This window comes from Nicotiana attenuata, chromosome 10 (genome assembly GCF_001879085.1).
Source record: "Nicotiana attenuata strain UT chromosome 10, NIATTr2, whole genome shotgun sequence".
Taxonomy (NCBI): domain Eukaryota; kingdom Viridiplantae; phylum Streptophyta; class Magnoliopsida; order Solanales; family Solanaceae; genus Nicotiana; species Nicotiana attenuata.
The window spans coordinates 8,183,824-8,202,308 of record NC_031998.1 but is presented as its reverse complement, the minus strand read 5'-3'; the positions used below and the strand labels follow the sequence as shown (position 1 = coordinate 8,202,308).

General features: G+C 41.7%; 1 protein-coding gene across 1 annotated transcript; it reads right to left on the bottom strand.

Annotated features, from left to right (window-relative positions):
• Window positions 17,515-18,134, bottom strand: LOC109233565. Its single transcript, XM_019399451.1, has 2 exons — window positions 18,079-18,134; window positions 17,515-17,902 (listed from the first exon to the last, which is right to left on the bottom strand). Exons 1-2 carry the CDS (start codon window positions 18,132-18,134, stop codon window positions 17,515-17,517), a joined length of 444 nt encoding a protein of 147 aa, XP_019254996.1.

The following is an 18,485-nucleotide window of genomic DNA, read 5'->3' as shown; positions in this document are numbered from 1 at the left end:
GATAGAGGTTCAGGTTTTAACATATGCTCACTGACCACTCTGAAAAGATTAGGTAAAGGCTTGCACGAGATACGGATGGGAATCATGAATGTGAAGGCGTTCGAAGGATCTTAGAGAGACATTAACGAAATAATCAACCGTGATCTACATATGGGTTTGACTTGGATTGATGTTGAATTGCAAGTGCTAGATATATCTGCTACTTATAACCTATTGTTGGGACGACCATGGATACATGCTGCTGGGGCAGCGGCTTCTACTCTGCACCAGGTTTTGAAGCTCGAGTGGAATCATCAGAATGAGATCATTCATGGAGGCGGAAGCAACCCTATCTACACCAACTAGACCGTTCCAGTCATCTAAAACAGGAGGAAGTTGGGCGGAGAAACATATCACCGCATTGAGCGGGCGAACGCAATTGAAAAGGATCGATGGTGGAGCAAAAAGATAGAAAGAATATTGTTGTGAACGGGCTATGAACTAGGCAAGGGTCTTGGTAAAAAGATTTAAGGGATCACTAACCCCATACAACCACAGTATCATGGCACGACCTTTGGACTCAGGTATAAACATACCGTAGAAGAACATCAGGATTGGATACCGCAATGGCGCACCCATTATTATCCTCTAGAACAACCCATACCGCCTCTACACCAGACATTTCGTCAGGCTCACATGATGTGGGGATCCGAGAAAGATGAGATTTTTGCCGGTATGATGAAGCTGTTTCTTGATGAGGAAAACATGAACTTCGGTGTAATTGTGGAGGAAGAGGAGGAGGTGGAAGACCTTACCATTCAGACGGTGGGAGAAGGAGCTGTTCTCAAGAACTGAATAGCTGCACCATTCCGGGCTCGACGAGTACCTGGGTCGCCAGGCAAAATTAGCATGACTTGTTTTTAAATTGTTTTGAGCATTTAAGACTTTTTCAGTATTTTGTTTTGATATAATTACTCGAGCCATTGAGTGGTACTTGTTGACAATTTTAAGCTTTATTAATGCATTATTACTTTTCGTATTTATTACTATCTTTCCACATTCTTTTCGGCATAATTATTACATATCCCGATGAACCTACGACTGTGACATGTAATGAGACAACGCAACATAAGGATTGTAATTCAGAACACCTGGAAGATGATATAATACCCAAGGAAATTGTCAAAGAAGTAGAGAATTTTGAAAACAAACCAAAGTCTAACTTCGAGGAAACTAAGGCTGTTAACTTAGGGAATTCTAAAACTATCAAAGAAACTCGCATAAGAATTCATCTATCACCATTAGAGCAACTTGAGTATATCAGGTTCCCAAAAGTAATATAAGGATATTTATACATGGTCTTAGGATTATGACTGGGTTAAGCACATCGATAGTAGCACACAAGCTGCCTACCAATCCCATGTGTCCACCGATAAAGCAGAAGCTCAGAAAGTTCAAGACAGATATGAGTCTGAAGATAAAAGAGGAGGTTACCAGGAAAATAAAATACAAGGCTCTTCGAGTGGTCGAATACCAGACCTGGTTGGTCAACATTGTGCCGATTTCGAAGAAAGATAGGAAAGTCAGAGTATGTGTTGATTACCGAGATCTGAACAGAGCAAGTACTAAAGATGATTTCCCGTTGCCTAACATACACATACTGATCAAAAATTGTGCCAAGCATGAACTCCAATCCTTTGTGGTTGCTTTGCAAGTTATCACAAGATTTAGATGGACGAAGGGGATGCCGAAAAGACAACCTTTATCATACCATTGGGGATGCATTGTTACAAAATGATGCCATTTGGTTTGAAGAATGCTTAGGCCACCTACATGAGGGCCATGATGACTATGTTCCACTATATGATACACAAGGAAATAAAGGTGTATGTGGATGATGTTATCATCAAATCCAAATAAAGTTCATACCACATAGCATACTTGAAGAAGTTTTCCGACTGACTATGAAAATACAATTTGAAGTTAAACCCTGCAAAATGTGCCTTCGGAGTCCCTGCTAGGAAGTTTCTAGGTTTCATCATCAGTTGCTAGGATATTGTGCTAGACCTATCAAAAATCAAGGCTATCTAGGACTTGCCACCACCGAAGAAGAAGAAGACATGATGAGTTTTCTAGGACGCCTGAATTATATCAGCAGCTTTATACCACAATCAATGGTGATATGTGAGCCGATCTTCAACACATGAGGAATGATGTTGCAACAAGCTGGACTGAAGAATGCCAGAAAGCCTTCGACAAAATCAAGGAGTATCTATCTAAACCGCCCGTGTTGCTCTCGCCAGAACCAGGTAGACCTCTGTTACTTTATCTGTCTGTGTTGGATGGAGCCTTAGGTTGCATTATAGGGCAACATGAAGAAACTAGGAGGATAGAGCAGGCGATATATCATCTGAGCAAGAAGTCCACGCCTTACGAGGCCCGATACTCTCTGTTGGAACGCAGCTGCTGTGCTTTGACATGGATAGCCCAGAAGTTGAGACATTATTTCTATGCGTACACTACATATCTCATGTCAAGGATAGATCCAGTAAAATACATATTTCGGAAACCCATTCCTATAGGTAAGTTAGCAAAGTAGCAGATATTGCTGAGTACGTTCGACAACATCTATGTGACTCAGAAAGCAGTCAAGGGGCAAGCGTTGGCTGATCACTTAGTGGAAGATCCCATAGATGAAGGATATGAACCATTCCAGACGTATTTTCCTGACGAGGAAATGTCGTTTGTGGGTGAAGATATTACCAAAGCATGCGATAATTGGAGGATGTTCTTCGATGGAGTAGAAAACTTCAAAAGAATGGATATCAGATAGGTTTTTGTATCAGACACCGGTCAACATTATCCAGTATCCGCAAAACTCAGGTTCATGTGCACCAACAATATGGCGGAATATGAGGCCTACATCGTGGGACTCAGGTTGGCCATCAACATGAATGTTCAACATTTGCTGGTAATCAGAGATTCTGATCTGTTGGTACACTAGGTGCTAGGAGAATGAGCTACCAAAAACTCTAATATATTGCCATACTTGCATAGTGTACAAGGACTGATGAAGAGGTTTAGAAAGATAGAATTCAAACATATTCCAAGGATTCAGAATGAGTTCGCATATGAATTAGCTACCTTGTCTTTCATGATACAACATCCAGAAAAGAATTTCATCAATCCTATCCCAATAGGAATTCATAAACAACCAACCTATTGTGCTCGTGTTGAAGAAGAGTTCGACGTAAATCCATGGTTCCATGATATTAAGGAATACTTGGAAAAGGGAGAATGCCACGCACACTCGGAAGTGCACGCTTCGAAGATTGGCCACCCATTTCTTTCAAAATGGGGGAATTCAATATAGAAGAACTCCTGATTTGGGATTATTACGAAGTGTCGATGCCAAGGAAGCATATAGGATTATCGAAGAAATACACGCCGGGACATGCACACCTCACATGTATGGTTTCGTTTTGTCCAAGAAGATATTAAGAGCAAGCTATTTTTGGACAACTATGGAGACATACTGCATCAAATATGTTCCAAAATGTCTCCAATGCCAGATATGTGCTGATATGATCTGAGTGTCGCCCAATGAACTTAATGCAACGAGTTCACCCTGGCCTTTCTCAGCTTAGGGCATGGATGTCATTGGAACAATTGAACCTGTTGCTTCAAACGGACACAGGTTCATTTCAGTGGCAATAGACTACTTCAAAAAATGGGTTGAAGCCGCGTCCTATAAGGCTATAACTACGAATGTCGTAGGAACTTGTCCGGGATCGCATTTTTTGTCGATTTGGAGTACCTAAGCCAATAATTACTTACAACGCCGCCAATCTCAATAGTGACCTGATGAAGCTATGTGTTAAACATTCAAGATGAAGTATCAGAACTCTACATCACACATGCCGCAAATGAATGGAGTCGTAGAAGCCACCAAAAAAAACATCAAGAAGATATTGAGGTAAATGGTGGACAGCTATAAACAATGGCATGAGAAGCTACCATTTGCTTTGCTCGGGTATCGCACCACTGTTCACACGTAAACTAGGGAAAATCCCTATCTATTGGTCTACGGTACTGAAGTCATTGTTCTCGCCGAGTGGAGATTCCTTCCTTAAGAATCATACAAGAAGTTGAGCTAAGCAACGCAGAATGGGTACGGAATTGGTATGAACGACTAGCTCTCATTGATGGTAAATGATTGAACGTAGTGGGTCATAGTCAAATCCACCATAACATAATGGCAAGTGCTTTAAACTAAAAGGTTAGATCAAGGCAACTCACACCAGGGCAATTGGTGCTGAAACGGATCTTCCCATATCAGGATGAAGCAAAGGGAAAATTCACATCCAACTAGCAAGGCCCTTACGTGGTTCACCGAGTGCTGATAGGAGGAGCACTTATACTTGTAGAGATAGATGGAGAGATATGACCAAAACCTATCAACTCAGCGGCGGTCAAGAGATATTATGTTTAATCTAGTGTTTGCACTTTCTATTCAATGTAACCTGAACTATGCTTGACCAGATTCTCGATTAACAGGGGATACGCAGGCAGCCCTATGGGTTCAGTCACATCATAATAAATTCTTCATTCCCCCTTATGGTCAGACACAAGGGATTCTGCGCAGAGGAGGTTGCAATGTCTCAAAACGTGGCCCAGTCTCCAATCCCAACACTATTTGTTTTATGCATCATCAAAACATTTTGAACAAACTACATTTTAATATAAATGATTTATCACAAATGCATATTTTTGAAAATTTCATTTACTGTAGTAGCCAGACGTTGCCAGGGTAACTCAAACAAGACGAGGAGCAAAGACAAAATGAATAATCAAAGCACGGACCAACCCCCCCCCCTCCAAAAAAAAAAACTCATGATCACTATCTTCACACTGACATAAGTCGCCAAACGCAAACGTGTCAAGCTAAGAAACACTTTATCGTCTCGCATTTAATCATTGCTCTTCTTGTATCGGGCTAAGCCCTGCCCTCATCATTGCGTGAGACTGAGAATTGTCTCCATTCCTTGCATGAGTGTAAGCACTGCCTCCATTATTTCATAAGTCTAAGCATTGCCTTTCCTGCATGAGACTAAGCACTGTCTCCATTCCTTGAATGAGGCTAAGCACTGCCTCTATTATTGCATAAGGCTAAGCATTGCCTTTCTTTGCATGAGACTAAGCACTGTCTCCACTCCTCGCATAGGGCTAAACAATGCCCTTACCATTGCATAAGACTAGAATTTCCTTTCCTTGCATGAGACTAAGCACGTATCCACTCCTTGCATAAGGCAAAATACGGCCCTCACCATTTCATAATACTAAGCATTGCCTTTCCTTTCACGTGACTAAGCACTGTCTCCATTCTATGCAGGAGGCCAAGCACTGCCTCCATACTTCATAAGGCTAAGAAGTGTCTTACCATTACATAAGGCTAAGCACTGCCTTTCCTCGCATGAGACTAAGCATTGTCTCCACTATTTTCATCAGGCCAAGCACTTCCCTCTCCCTATACATGTCTAAGCCTTGTATCATCTCGTTCTCGCATATGACTAAACATGACTTGTTTCCTCTATCAAACAATCAATATCATGGCATCTTCGCATTTCATGGGCTGAAGCATCGCCACATTGTTCGAAGGCGTTATAGTCTGAGGGCATCATCCTCATAGCCCGAAGACATCATGCCATGTTCGGAGGATCTCTGGAAATTGCATACCATTATTCAAAGGCGTCATAGTCCGGAGGCACCATCCTCATGGCCCAAGGACACCATTCCATGGCATGCGAATCCCTTGTCATGCACTTTATGGCCCGGGACGTCATGATCTAAGGATATCATCCTCGTCGTCCGAAAGACGACTCTCATGGTCCACAGGAATTTACAACATGTTTCAATTTCACCAATAACTATATATATTTGCGTGCATCATGTTTCAAGTTGTGCAGGTAACTTGAGAGGTAACCGTTCTAGAAACATGAGAAATTCTCGCTCCGATTTCCATTCACAACGTTCTTATCCTCTAACTATCTGAAACGCAATCGACAATCATCAATTAATTACCTTTCATCTCGTAACTTCTCGATATTTTCCTTATACACCCATAACATTCAAATTCTCACTCATAGCTCTACCAAAAATTATACATTATGCACGACACTATAACGTCCAAAATATCCTTTTCGAAACACACGACCACTCTTATAACAGCTCCATCGATTTCATTCGCTGTTGGATCCAGAACTACACATGGTCTGATTATCATAACACCAGGGATATGAAGGCAACTCAAGAAACATGGTTCGGCCCCACTTTTTTCAAAAACGTATCATCCCCCGATCATTTCGGACAAAATTGGTCATTATTTTCTTTACCCGACAACTTTCTTCATCATCCCGGGGTAAAGAGAGGCAGTTGATACCCAACTTTTTTCCTCACATTTTATAAATATCATGTACACTTCCAAAATATTATTTTTTGCATTATTAACTAATTTACATGGGTCATATAAGTATTTCTATAATTTTTAAAGCTTTAGAATTGATTTTCTTGCATTTAAATTACTTGAATATGTATTAATTATGCCTTCAAATTATTTTGTGATGACTTAATCATCCAAATTTATTATTTTCATCCACATATATGTTTCATAATATTTTACTTCAGTTCATATAATTATATTTGTATTTTTAAGCTACTTACATAATTATGCAATAATAGCCTATACGTTATGCATAATAACATTTTTATTCAATTATTTGTATCCAAATAGAATTTTTATATTTCTCTAATGTTAAGTTATCATTGCAAACTCTTTACTGGATAAATATTATTTTATAATTTGTTAATTACTTTTTATAAAATATTTTTTGACGAAATTTCATGTATTTAAATTATAGCCCAGTTTTAAAGTGAATTTCAGACCAAAAACAGGTACAAATCATTTGGCCCGCTTCATTTCGCCTTCAACAGACCAACCAAATTACCCCTTCTTTATACTCGGTCGTGACCCATTTTATGACCCATCCCATCTCTCTTTTAATCTTGGCCATTGATCTCAAACGATCAACGGCCCGTGAACAATCCCTCTCTTTAATTTACAAAACTCACCTGGAAACCCTACCACTTCTCGAAGACCCCGCCCTTAAATGCTCTCCTTTCCTCTCACACCAAACCCTAGCCGCCTCACTCCAAATCTTGGTCCGTGCCCAAGAAAATATGGAAATCTCCCATATTTCCTTTCCCTTTTCAGTACTCATAGCATTTCTTTCTTATTTTCTTAACACTACTCGTTTGATATGGATTTATATAAGGAAGGCGGTATTTGGGAGGTTTCTCTGGCTCAGATTCTTGATGGTTACCATATTCTCGACCTGATACATTCACCACCATGCTATATGAGACCGATTTGACAAGATTCTTCGGCCAATTTGTGATTCTGGGCAAAACTAAGGTTTTCTTGATTTTTCTCCTAATTTGGTTTAAATTGATTCCGCATGCTCTTCTTTCCTTATATATGCTTGATTGGCTAAGTTTCATTGTTTGGATGTTCGATTTTTACTAATAAATAAGCCCCTCCCCTATTTCCCTTTAAACGAACATGATTACTGCTATTACTCCCACTATTATTCTAACTCTCACTCGTTCAACTATTCTAAGTTTGAGACCTTGGCCGGCTGAAAGCCAAGGCCACCAGAATTCAATTGTTGTTCTTTTCTCAGTGTGAGCACTGCCTGGGGTTCACTTGAAATCCTTGGGAACTCTGACGCACTAGGATTTTTGGAGTCTTATTGTTCCTTCTCTGTTACTGTTGACTAAACTTCCATTTGTACTTGGTTTTTCCTTTACTTGCTTGTTTTGAAGTTGGTTAGTGTTCCCGGCTCTTAATGATGTTATACAGTTTCATATTCTCTAGTATCAAACTTGATAGTCTTCAACATATGTAGTGTACTCTCATTATATGAACTTGAATCGAATGGATTTTGGCCTTTTTAAGAGTTATCTAATTTTCATGTTAACCTTGAATTTTGTAAAGTTTCATCTTCCGTGAGTCCTTGTATCACCTTAGATTTTTGAGCCTTCTTGAGAGGATTGATATTAGCCTGAAACTTGAATATGTTATGTCTTTCACGTTTGAACTAAGTGGGTATTTGTATGTCGATCTTGACTATGCCTACTAGTCTGCCTGCTTTTAAGAAGTCCAGATGGATAATCAATTAGTTGTGACCAAGCCTTCCTTATATTTCATATTTGGTGCATTCACGTACAAACTTCAAACCTCCCTTAGAATTAATCCATGAGTGTCTTAATTTTTGCATATTCCCTTGTGAATCTATGTATATCTGAAGTTATTTGAGTAATTAGTTTGAATGGGTTGTTACTTGTGTTATTTGTCGTTAGTTATTTGGTAAGCAAGACAATTCTCTTCATGCTCCAGCCTAGGTCGTACGTGTTGTTGAACCTAAGTACTAGATAGAGGTGCATTCTAGTTGTCATTGTTAGCCTGGGATTTGGGCCTGCTGATTGTTCGGATAACAAGACTGTTAAGGCCTAGAACATCACTGGCTTACTTTGTGTCTGGGCTTATAGCTGTTCTATTAGGTTTGTGACCATTTTACTCTGTTTGCATTATATATTTGGCCTGTAATATTTTGTAGTAACGAATGATGGGGAATTTAGTGAATAGGGGGTTGGATATTCTAATACTTGTATAAAAGGGTAGAAAGCATGCCTATCGGGTTTATTTGCTATTACGTCCAACGTGCCTTATTTGTTATTTTGTTTAGTATGTTGCACACTAATAGGAACCATGCCTGTAGGAATCACGCACACACACTTCACTTAACTTGCAAAAGTTTGTCGACTCAAGTAATTGCTACGTTGTTTCCATGTCTACTATTAAATGCTTTAGATGGCTTGCCGATAGGATACAATAGTACAATACCTTCGCCAATCAAGATATCATGATTATAAGGTTTAATAATTGATCAACTGCTTTATGCTGCTTTTGTACTGACTCACATAGATAGCATGCCTATAGGGATAAAGTGTTATACAATCAAGTCTAATTGTCAATTGTTAAAAATTCTGCCTATAGAATGTTTATTGACACTGCTAATCCTGTATTTTCAAGTGACTTCACCGCCTAATCATGCAACTATTAGAAATCATGCCTAAAGGGTACTATCACCAGCCTTAGGCGCATATCTATAAAATCAGCACTGGTAACTCAAAATTGTGGGACTGTCTTCAGTGTCTTATTATGCAAAAAAAATAAATATTAAAATCATGTCTATTGGATTCGTAACGTTTAATCCACCTACGTGTTAGTCCAGAAACTGTAGCACTGCCTATTTAACAACAGAATCATATAGAAATCATGCCTATAGGACCTAATGATTCTAATACGTCTTAATTTTGTTTACTGCCTAACAAGACAATCTGATCGTGTGCTTTTGTACTTACATGTGGAGGTCAACTTGAGCCTTTCGTTGCTATTGTGTGCAGTCCTATCTGTTTTGAATGTCGCCTAGTTTTTATCATTTTTAGCAACCTAAGTAAAGTCTAGAACCACATATTAGTAGGTCCAAAGCCTCCTGGACTATAGGCATGGGACATGTAGTGCACACATAGGATAAAGTTTAGAATCGAATTAGAACGCCTTAAGCAATAACTTCAACATAGTAATTGGGTAGCAGGAGATGATAGTCTGTGCCTGCTGAATAATATGAGCAACCCCTACCATAAGGGAGTTGCGAAGTATTGTTTTGGGGTGATCCTTTATGCTAAAAACCTTAGGACCCCCTATACTTTTATATACTTGCTGAGTCATAGATCAGCACAATTGTACTCCTTAAGACTTGTATCAATTACTCACATAGTTAATTCTTATGTTATAATAGAGTCTTCGACTTCTACATCTTTCTTTGCTTACTTATCACCTAGCTTAATTATACAATTCACATAGTGTAAACTTTGGCTGGGACCCATCGTTGTGGACCTCGAAGAGTGCCTAACACTTTCTCTTCGAGGTAATTTGAGCCCTTACACGATCTTAGGTGGCGTTGACTAGTCAAACAGAGTTATTTGCAAATAGGTGTCCTAACGCACCTTAAAATTGTTAGGTGGAGACTCTTCTCTTTCAATACCCATTTAAAAGATTTGTCACACGTCGAAACCCACTTTTGCGAGAAATGGCGCGCGATGTGAAGGTTTAAAAATTTCTTACCATCGGTTGATTTTATGACTATCGGTTCGGATTTTGGTTTCAGGACTTGGAACAGATCTATTTTGTCAATTGGAACTTGTATGCAAAGTTTGGTGTCATTTCGAGATGGTTTGGTTGGAATTGGACTCTTGGTTGTGATTTTAGTGATTCTCGAGTTTCTTTTTTTTTTTCTTTTTTGTTAAGAAAATATGCCACTCAGGCTTATGCGTTGTGATAAATATATGAATAATAATCCAAAATAGGAATCCAGTTAATATAAATATGTAAAATGCTACGAAAAGGCGCAAAAGCATTACAATCTAACTAGTACAAAAGTTTGAGGTTGACAGATTCAAGCCAAAGGTGTTGTTTGTATCCTCTAGCCAAGTGCAAAACATCAGTGTAGCACCTCAAAAGCTCTCACCAGGTGCCATGTTTTGCGTCCCATGTCGGCCAAAAAGAATCACTAACGTATCCTTCATTTGCTGTGGTTGTCCCAAGTCTGATGTTGCGTGTAACCATATTTGAAACCTTTGTTCCCAAATCTTATGATGCATTGTCGGGTAACATGCCATTTGAGTTGTAGGATATTACTGCATGACTGGTAAGTCGGACAGCTACACCACAACAGTTTGCAAATCTTTGATTGAGTAGAGAAAAATCTTAAGTAGTTTTGGATAGATGAGGATGTAGTAGACCATATGTTGTCGAGCATTTGTGATCACATCTTGGACCTAACAGCTGTTTGACAAACTCAGCCTCTGTGGAGACATACAGCAGCATAACTGGACAGTTGCAAAATTGTTCCTGTATGCTTATGGTCATCTATTTTCTACCTAATAAATGTGTGTCATGTATAATTTCTCATCTCCAGGTTCGGTGTGAGACCACACTAACACCACTGGATAGTGATCCAATAATACACCACACGTTATGTCAGGCATAAACATTCCATAAGAGCTCTGTGCAATCACTGTTTCGGACAGCAGCAGGCCATAAGATGTTTGTGCTTATTAGACATTGTCCAGTTGAATGCCAAACATTGTAGGCTTTGAAGCATTTTAGTTAATCAAACACTGTCTGTATACTCAGCATTAGAATAGAACCAGTGTATTACTTGTTGGGTAAGATGCAGTCATGGTGTGTCTAGTTAGTCTTGTGTAGCTGCTCTGGATCAATCAAAAGCTGGTGATCAAAGGAGCATGCACAGAAAGATTGGTGCAGTTGCAACAGAATGAGCAGATTAAATTCTGATACCACACATTGCAATTACATCAATTGTTTGAACATGTTCATGGTACCTGCAAAATGTAACAAACAGGTTAGTGCGAAACGATTTTTGGATTCTATGGTGGCATAGGTGATTAGTTTTCTGATTCTTGTTGATGCCTTCATTGAAGTAGTTCCCAATTTTTGTGTGTACTGGCACATATTAGATTGTGACAACTGTAGGTACCTATTTGAGCTAAGACCTCCAGTCCTTGATGGTGGGTGCTGCAGATGGTTTAAGTGCTGATACATTTGAGATTTCATTTGAGAAGTTGTGTTGGCAGCTTTTGTTTTGTCTTGGTGCACGCAGCTGAGTGGAAGTACTAGTAACATATATCACTGAATGTTCTCCCCTGCATCGTCTCTTACACTGACGACCTCTATAATTAGCAGCAGCTGTATGGGACATTCCTCCCAAACACTGAAACTGCCTCTACCAGCTCTGTGTGATATTTTCTCGAAATCCAATTGCTGTTTGACGACCTCCATAAGGAACAACATCTGTGGATTAATGTAACAACACACAACCATTGTTAATAATGGAGGTTATCAGTGACAATCTTTTCATTGGAGCCTTCCTCTTTGTTACCCTTGTCCTCAGGTTAGGGACATGGGCCTTATCTGGGTTGATTAATCTCCCGACCTGCACTTGGCAAGTCATTGAATGAATTAAGAGTTATTGTGCCTGCAAAAGAGAAAGCAAGGTCAGTTACATAGTCCGCCAGTGTGTTGCCCTCCCTTAGAACATGTTGGAAAATCACATTGAACTTGTCCTTCATCCCCTCGATCCTCTTCACCTCCTTTTTTATGCACCATGGTGTTTCCAATTCTCCTTCTATTATCCTTTTCATTAGAGAATCTGTCTCAATTATTAAAGGATGAATTTGGTGAGTTACACAGTATGCTAGACCTTCTGTGATTGCTTTTGCTTCTGCTACAATTGTTTACCGTGAAAATGGTAATTACAATTAAATTTGATTTTGTAGTTATAAAAATACGTAATCTATTTTTATGCTAGTTGTTAAGCAATGGATGCTAAGTAAAAGATTAGAAATCAAGATTGCAGCTTAGAGATGGTATGATAATCGAATCAAAAAGTTGGAGATTGGGGCCTCGAGTTGTCGTTTATAAGGCCTCGGGGTCGAGTTGGGCGACCGACTTAAAACGATCGAGGGAGGACTAACACTTTATGAGAGCTACGGTGATGACTCTTTATGATCAATGATAAGAATTAAATGAAGAACAACAAATATAACACAATGAATATAAGCAGTAAATGGAAGTAATGAGTTCAAGAGAATATGTTGAGTTGGAGAGCAGAGAGAATGTTCTTGTATTGAATATTGAGTATCAGATGTCTACAAAATGGCAAGGATCCCCTTTATATATGAGGGTGGAATCCCAACATAATACAAATACAATAATTACAAAGATATGGGGATGGTACAGCAATTTGATGTCCTGATACGGGTCAAAGCTAGACTACTAGACTTTGTCAGCTCTAATCGTGCGCCTAGGGAACTTCCCACTATTTTATCATAATTGTCGACTTGCACTGTCTCAAGGTTGGACATCGATGGCCCCTCGGGGTAAATCTCGATCGTAGTCTCGAGCCTTTGGAGAGCTTGCTTACGTTGCGTTGTAATGGCCGAAAATTGGACCCTCCGATTTTACCGCATACAGATAGTCCCCGCGTTTCTTAGAGTGGAATGATAAGAAATGACTTTGATATCCATCTCTTCGAGATTTTCCGCAATGATGTCATACTTATGACGTAAGCCATTGTGATAACTGAGGCGTCCCGTCAGTTCATCTTTTCAGTGTCATTCAATGTACTGTCGATTCTTATTCTCCAAAGCGATAATATTGCCGTCGATTCAGTTCCCAAAAAATGCATTGATTGCGCCTGTCGATACGTCTTTCAAAGACATTGATGGGGCCGTCGGGAGTATGTTTCGAAGTTTATTTCTTTAGTAGGAGAGGGGCACCTTGTGTCAGTGAGGAAAGACTATGGATGGGGGGAGAAGGTAGTACTGCGGGAACTCTCCCCGGGAGAGAGCATCATGGATCATGCTGAGGGGTTTTTGAACGTATACACGTACCCCTTCACGCTAGGACCCCTGATAGGGTTGTGTTTGACTTCAGTCGAAAATACCGGGTTACTTTGGCGCACATTCACCCATCGTTTTGGCGGATAGTGTTGATGATGAGGTCCTTTGCGGAGAAAGCAGGGCTTGAATTCACGCCCAGTCATCTTATCAAGTTGTACCGGCCTTTTCACCTTCAAGGTCTACTAACCTTACGATGCCGATCCACCACACCTTTCGTTGTTGATGATGTAGAAGATGGAGCTCGGGAGTGGGTAAGCCGATTCGTCCGAGTACGGACCGTTGATATTATCCCCGTGGAGTTTCTGCCATTCCTTGAGGAATGGAATTTTACACGTAAGTGATATACTTGTGCCTTCGTAGTTTTGCATGTGGCATAGGCAGGTTTCGTAAATGCGCCTTCTTTTCCCTTCCTGCAGCAATTTCATGGACGTCGTGCGAGGTCCCCGACCTGACGGACTGGGCTCGGAAGATGGCGACTTGCTCGACTTATAACAAGCGTAAGTGGCGAGTTTTGTCTAAGGGCAGATGGGAGGCCAAACACCGCGGTAAGCACTCTGTGATTTGCTCCATTATGTGCACTTTCTTTTTACGCGTACTAACCCCATCATCTTAGGCATCGGGGAATCCTTTGGGGCGATATCGTGCCCTCTTGGAGGGGGAGAAGGATCGCCAGCTTCTGGGCTATGGAGCGATAATAATAAGCAAAAAGGGCTTTCACAGGGCGATGGTGCTAACAGCAAGAAGAGTCCAGGTCGGGGGCTCGGCGAGGATGTGTCTTCCCCCATCGAAGGTACTTCGAGGGATGTTCGAAACCAGGAGCCGCATATGCTGAGCAATCGTGCCCCCACCGGGTGCGGTTCTTCCGGGGTAGACGAAGCTGGACTAGTAGATGTGCGCTCAACTTTCGAGGAAGCTCAGCGGCTCTATTCCGTGGTGAGCTTTTTGTCGTCCGCGTTGATTTTATAGTTTTGTAATTTTTACTCTCTAGTCGAGTTTCTCTTTCATAGGCTTTTGACAAGCTCAAGTCCGAGCTGCTTCGTCGTGAGGCCATGCTGCAAAAAGCCATGGATGGGAGAAGTCCCTTAGGCTTCTTTGCGACGAGAGAGAAGAGGAGTTGGCGCGCTTGCGGTGCGAGGCGAGTCGAAGCCTAAACAACAAAACCTACCTCGAGGAATAGGTACTTATTGCTCTAGATGGGGCGCATGTTCCCTTTTCAATTCTTGAGGCTGATGTTTCATTTATTTTAGTTGAAGAAGAAGGCTGGAGACTTGGAACACCTTAGGAGTGAAGTTGACCAAGCCAAACATGAGCGCGATGAGCTAAAGGCTCAGGTGGACGCTCATACTATAGCGGAGAAAGGTGCCTTGGCTAAAGCTTCCGCCCTCGAGGTTCAACTTCACTTAGCTCGTGAGAATAGTTTGCTCCGAACGGATATGGTCACAAAGCCTGAGTCCGAGCTTTTGAAGATAAACATTGAAGTTGTGGATGCCCAGGCCGAAGCCGTAATGAGCCGAACTAAAGCTGACAACAAGGTGCGGTCTATTTGAAGGACGTTGCCGATGCTCGAGCTAAGCTGAGAAGGGTTCTTGACGGCGAGAGCAGGATCTTGGAGTATGCACTGTGCAAATCTCGAAGGGAAACCCTCGAGGAGATCAATGTTATGGGTTTTGACCTCTCGGAAGAGGTGAAATAGGCAAAGGCGGCTGAACATGACGCTAAGTCCCTTCTGTCCGATGCCGAGGATGGCGAGAGATAGGCTGACGGGCCGTAGTCCTCGAGGGGGGGGGGGGGGCGTAGTTTAAGCCTCTCCTTTTCTGATTTTGTATGTAGTGTTTTCAATGAACTTTGTGAATGAAGCAATTGTATTCTTTCACATATGTGTACAAAAAGAAATCTTGCGACTTCGTTTTTCATGTACCTTTCGATGTTTGTTAGCCATCAGCAAGAAGAACTAGTCTTCGAGTTAAAAGGAATCCCTAGATTCGTAGTATGGCCCTGGGGCTTATTAGGCTGGCACGTAGGCTCTTATGTGCTTCACTCGGTATAACCTTTTAATGTTAGCTGGCGTATTAGGCTCTTATGCTTTCGCCCTTAGGCATATTTAGTTAACTGTTTCGGGTTCAGTCTCCGAGTCGGGTTTCGACTCGAGCTCATTTGACCCTCAAGATTTTAAATTTAAAGCTGGCCCTTAGGCTCTTACGCGCCGGGTCGGTACGGCCTTTTAAAGTAAGCTGGCGACAGTGGTTCTTACGTATTTGGTTGGTACGACCTTTTATATGGGCTGGCGACAGTGGCTCTTACGCATTGGGTCGATGCGACCTCTAATATAGGCTTTATTTTTCCCTCGTTAAGGACTTTTGAAGTTGTGTGTGCCCGACTCTTCGACGGTTTGATAAAACCTCGATTTTTGAGCCATTATATGGCGATGATCGAGCACCTCAGGAGGTTTGACTCGGAGGCTGAGTATCTCAAAGCCTGGCTCTTTTGCCTGTGTCGAGGGTAGCCTTTTAACCGGTTCTTTTCGAAGTATATTCGAAGTAATTGAAGGCCTGTGATTTTATAGCGACGGTCGGGCGTCCCCGAGTCGCGTTAGCTTGGCTGGTACAACCTTGAGACCATAGTCATTGTGTTTGGCCGGAGCCTTTCAGTTCACGAGTGAAGTAGTTTCGGCGTCTATATCGAGGGTATGCCTTTTTAGTGGTCTTACAAGTTCGATATATAGGCTTAACTTTAAGATAAGGTTTATGCCTTTAGTAAGGTCTTACAAGTTTTACATGCCTTTGAGGTCTTACAGTTTTTGTCACTTGGTACAAGTTTGGTTCATGCCTTGCTTGAGGTCTTACAGATTTTACATGCCTTTGAGGTCTTACAGTTTTTGTTGTTGCCTTATGTAGGGCTTACGAGACTGAAGCCGGCCGTATGTGGTCTTATGGCCTCGGGTTTTGATAAGTCAATTGGGGGTGGCGATTGGCGACAATCCTCAAGTCATCGGGGTTTTTTTTTCTTTTTTTTGGCTCGGGAGCCATTACTTGTAAACTTGGTGTTGCCTCATTGAGGGCTTACGATTTCGGAGTTTTCTGACCCGGGGGTCATGTGACCTTGAGTTTTTCGACGCTAGTCTCCGAGTGTTTGGGACGTTATTGGCTCTGGAGTTGTTTTGTGATCTTTGTGTTGCCTCATCGAGGGCTTACGAGTTTGGAGCTCCGTCCCGGGGGGGGGGGGGGGCACACTGTTTCGAGTTGTTGATGCCAGTCCCCGAGTGTTCGGGACGTTTTTGACAAAGCAGCCGTTTCTGCTATAATACCAAGCTTCTTTGAAGAGCAAAATGCTGTTTGAAAAGTATTCTTTGATTACTTGGTACAAGTATACATGTCTTTGCTATTGAGGGCTCAGTTATTCTATGCGGGCACGGTTCGTTACACCATTTGGCCCAGTACATTCTTTTCCTATCGAGACCCTATTTAGTGCATCCTGGCTTCTCCGAGTAGGTGACCTTCCAGGGGGACGCCCCCTAGTATTCGAGGTTGATCGAAGAGAAGCCTTGAGTACTTGTTGAGTCTTCCTTGGGTAGCATATAGATGTTTCCTCGTTAAAAACCTTGTCGGTAAAACCCTTCTTGGGACAAAAACCCGATAGAAGGAAAAGAGTGCAACGTATGATTTTTGGAATTTTGAGGCCTTTGAGCTTTTAGCACTAATAGCGACTAAGCATTGACACATTCCAGTTGCTTGGAAGCTGTTCGCCTTCCATGGTGCTTAGTTTGTAGGACCCTTTGTATACTATCCCGAGGACGCGGTACGGTCTTTACCAGTTCTGACCTAGCTTTCCTTCATTAGGGTTTTGAGTGTTCAAGGTAACCTTCCTTAGGACCAGGTCCCCGTTTCCGAAATGTCGGATTTTTGTTCTCCTATTGTAGTATCTTTCGATCTTCTATTTTTGCGCGGCTATTCGCACCAGCGAGGCTTCTCGCTTTTCATCCAATAGATCGAGAGCAATAGCCATGGCCACATTATTCGAGCCCTCGGTGAGGTGTCGGACTCTGGCGGTGGGTTCCCCGACCTCGACTGGTATCAAAGCCTCGGTGCCGTATACCAGAGAGAAAGTCGTTTCCCCCGTGCTTGCTTTTGGAGTTGTTTGATACGCGCATAGCACTTCGATTAATATTTCTCTCCATCTTCCCTTTGCGCCTTCCAGTTTCTTCTTTAAGTTTTGGACGATGGTTTTATTCGTGGACTCAGCTTGGCCGTTTGTACACATGTGATAGGGTGTTGACACGATCCTTTTAATCTTGTGATCCTCGAGGAACTGAGTCACTTTGCTTCCAATGAATTGCTTTCCGTTATCACACGTTATCTCGAAAGGAATTCCGAATCGGCAAATATGATGTGGTCCCAGATGAAATTGATGACTTCCTTTCCCTTATTTTTTCGAAGGCCTCCGCTTCAACCCATTTCGAGAAGTAGTGAGTCATAAATAAAATAAATCTAGCTTTACCTGGCACCGCTGGTAGAGGTCTGACGATGTCCATCCCCCATTTTATGAACGGCCATGGTGACGAAACTGAATGTAGTTGTTCACCAGGTTGGTGGATCATTCGGGCGGATCTTTGGCATTTGTCGCATTTGCGGTCGAACTCTTTGGTGTCCTTTTCCATGCTTTCCAAGTAGTATCCTGCCCTGATTATTTTTCGAACTAAGGAATCGGCACCAGAATGATTTCCACAGGTGCCCTCGTGGATCTCTCGGACCACATAATTGGTTCTCCCGGCCCCAGGCATACTGCTAGAGGGCCATCAAAGGTTCTTCTGTAAAGAGTTCCGCTTTCATCGAGCGAGAATCGGGCTGCTTTGGTACGCAAGGACCTCGATTCCTTTGGATTCGTGGGTAGTTTCCCACCTTTCA

Coding starts and splice junctions, on each gene's coding strand:
- LOC109233565 (XM_019399451.1), bottom strand. CDS start 18,134: ATGGCCGTTCATAAAATGGGGGATGGACATCGTCAGACCTCTACCAGC. Junction 17,903..18,078: donor ACCTCTACCAGCGGTGCCAG/GTAAAGCTAGAT, acceptor ATTCATTGGAAG/CAAAGTGACTCAGTTCCTCG.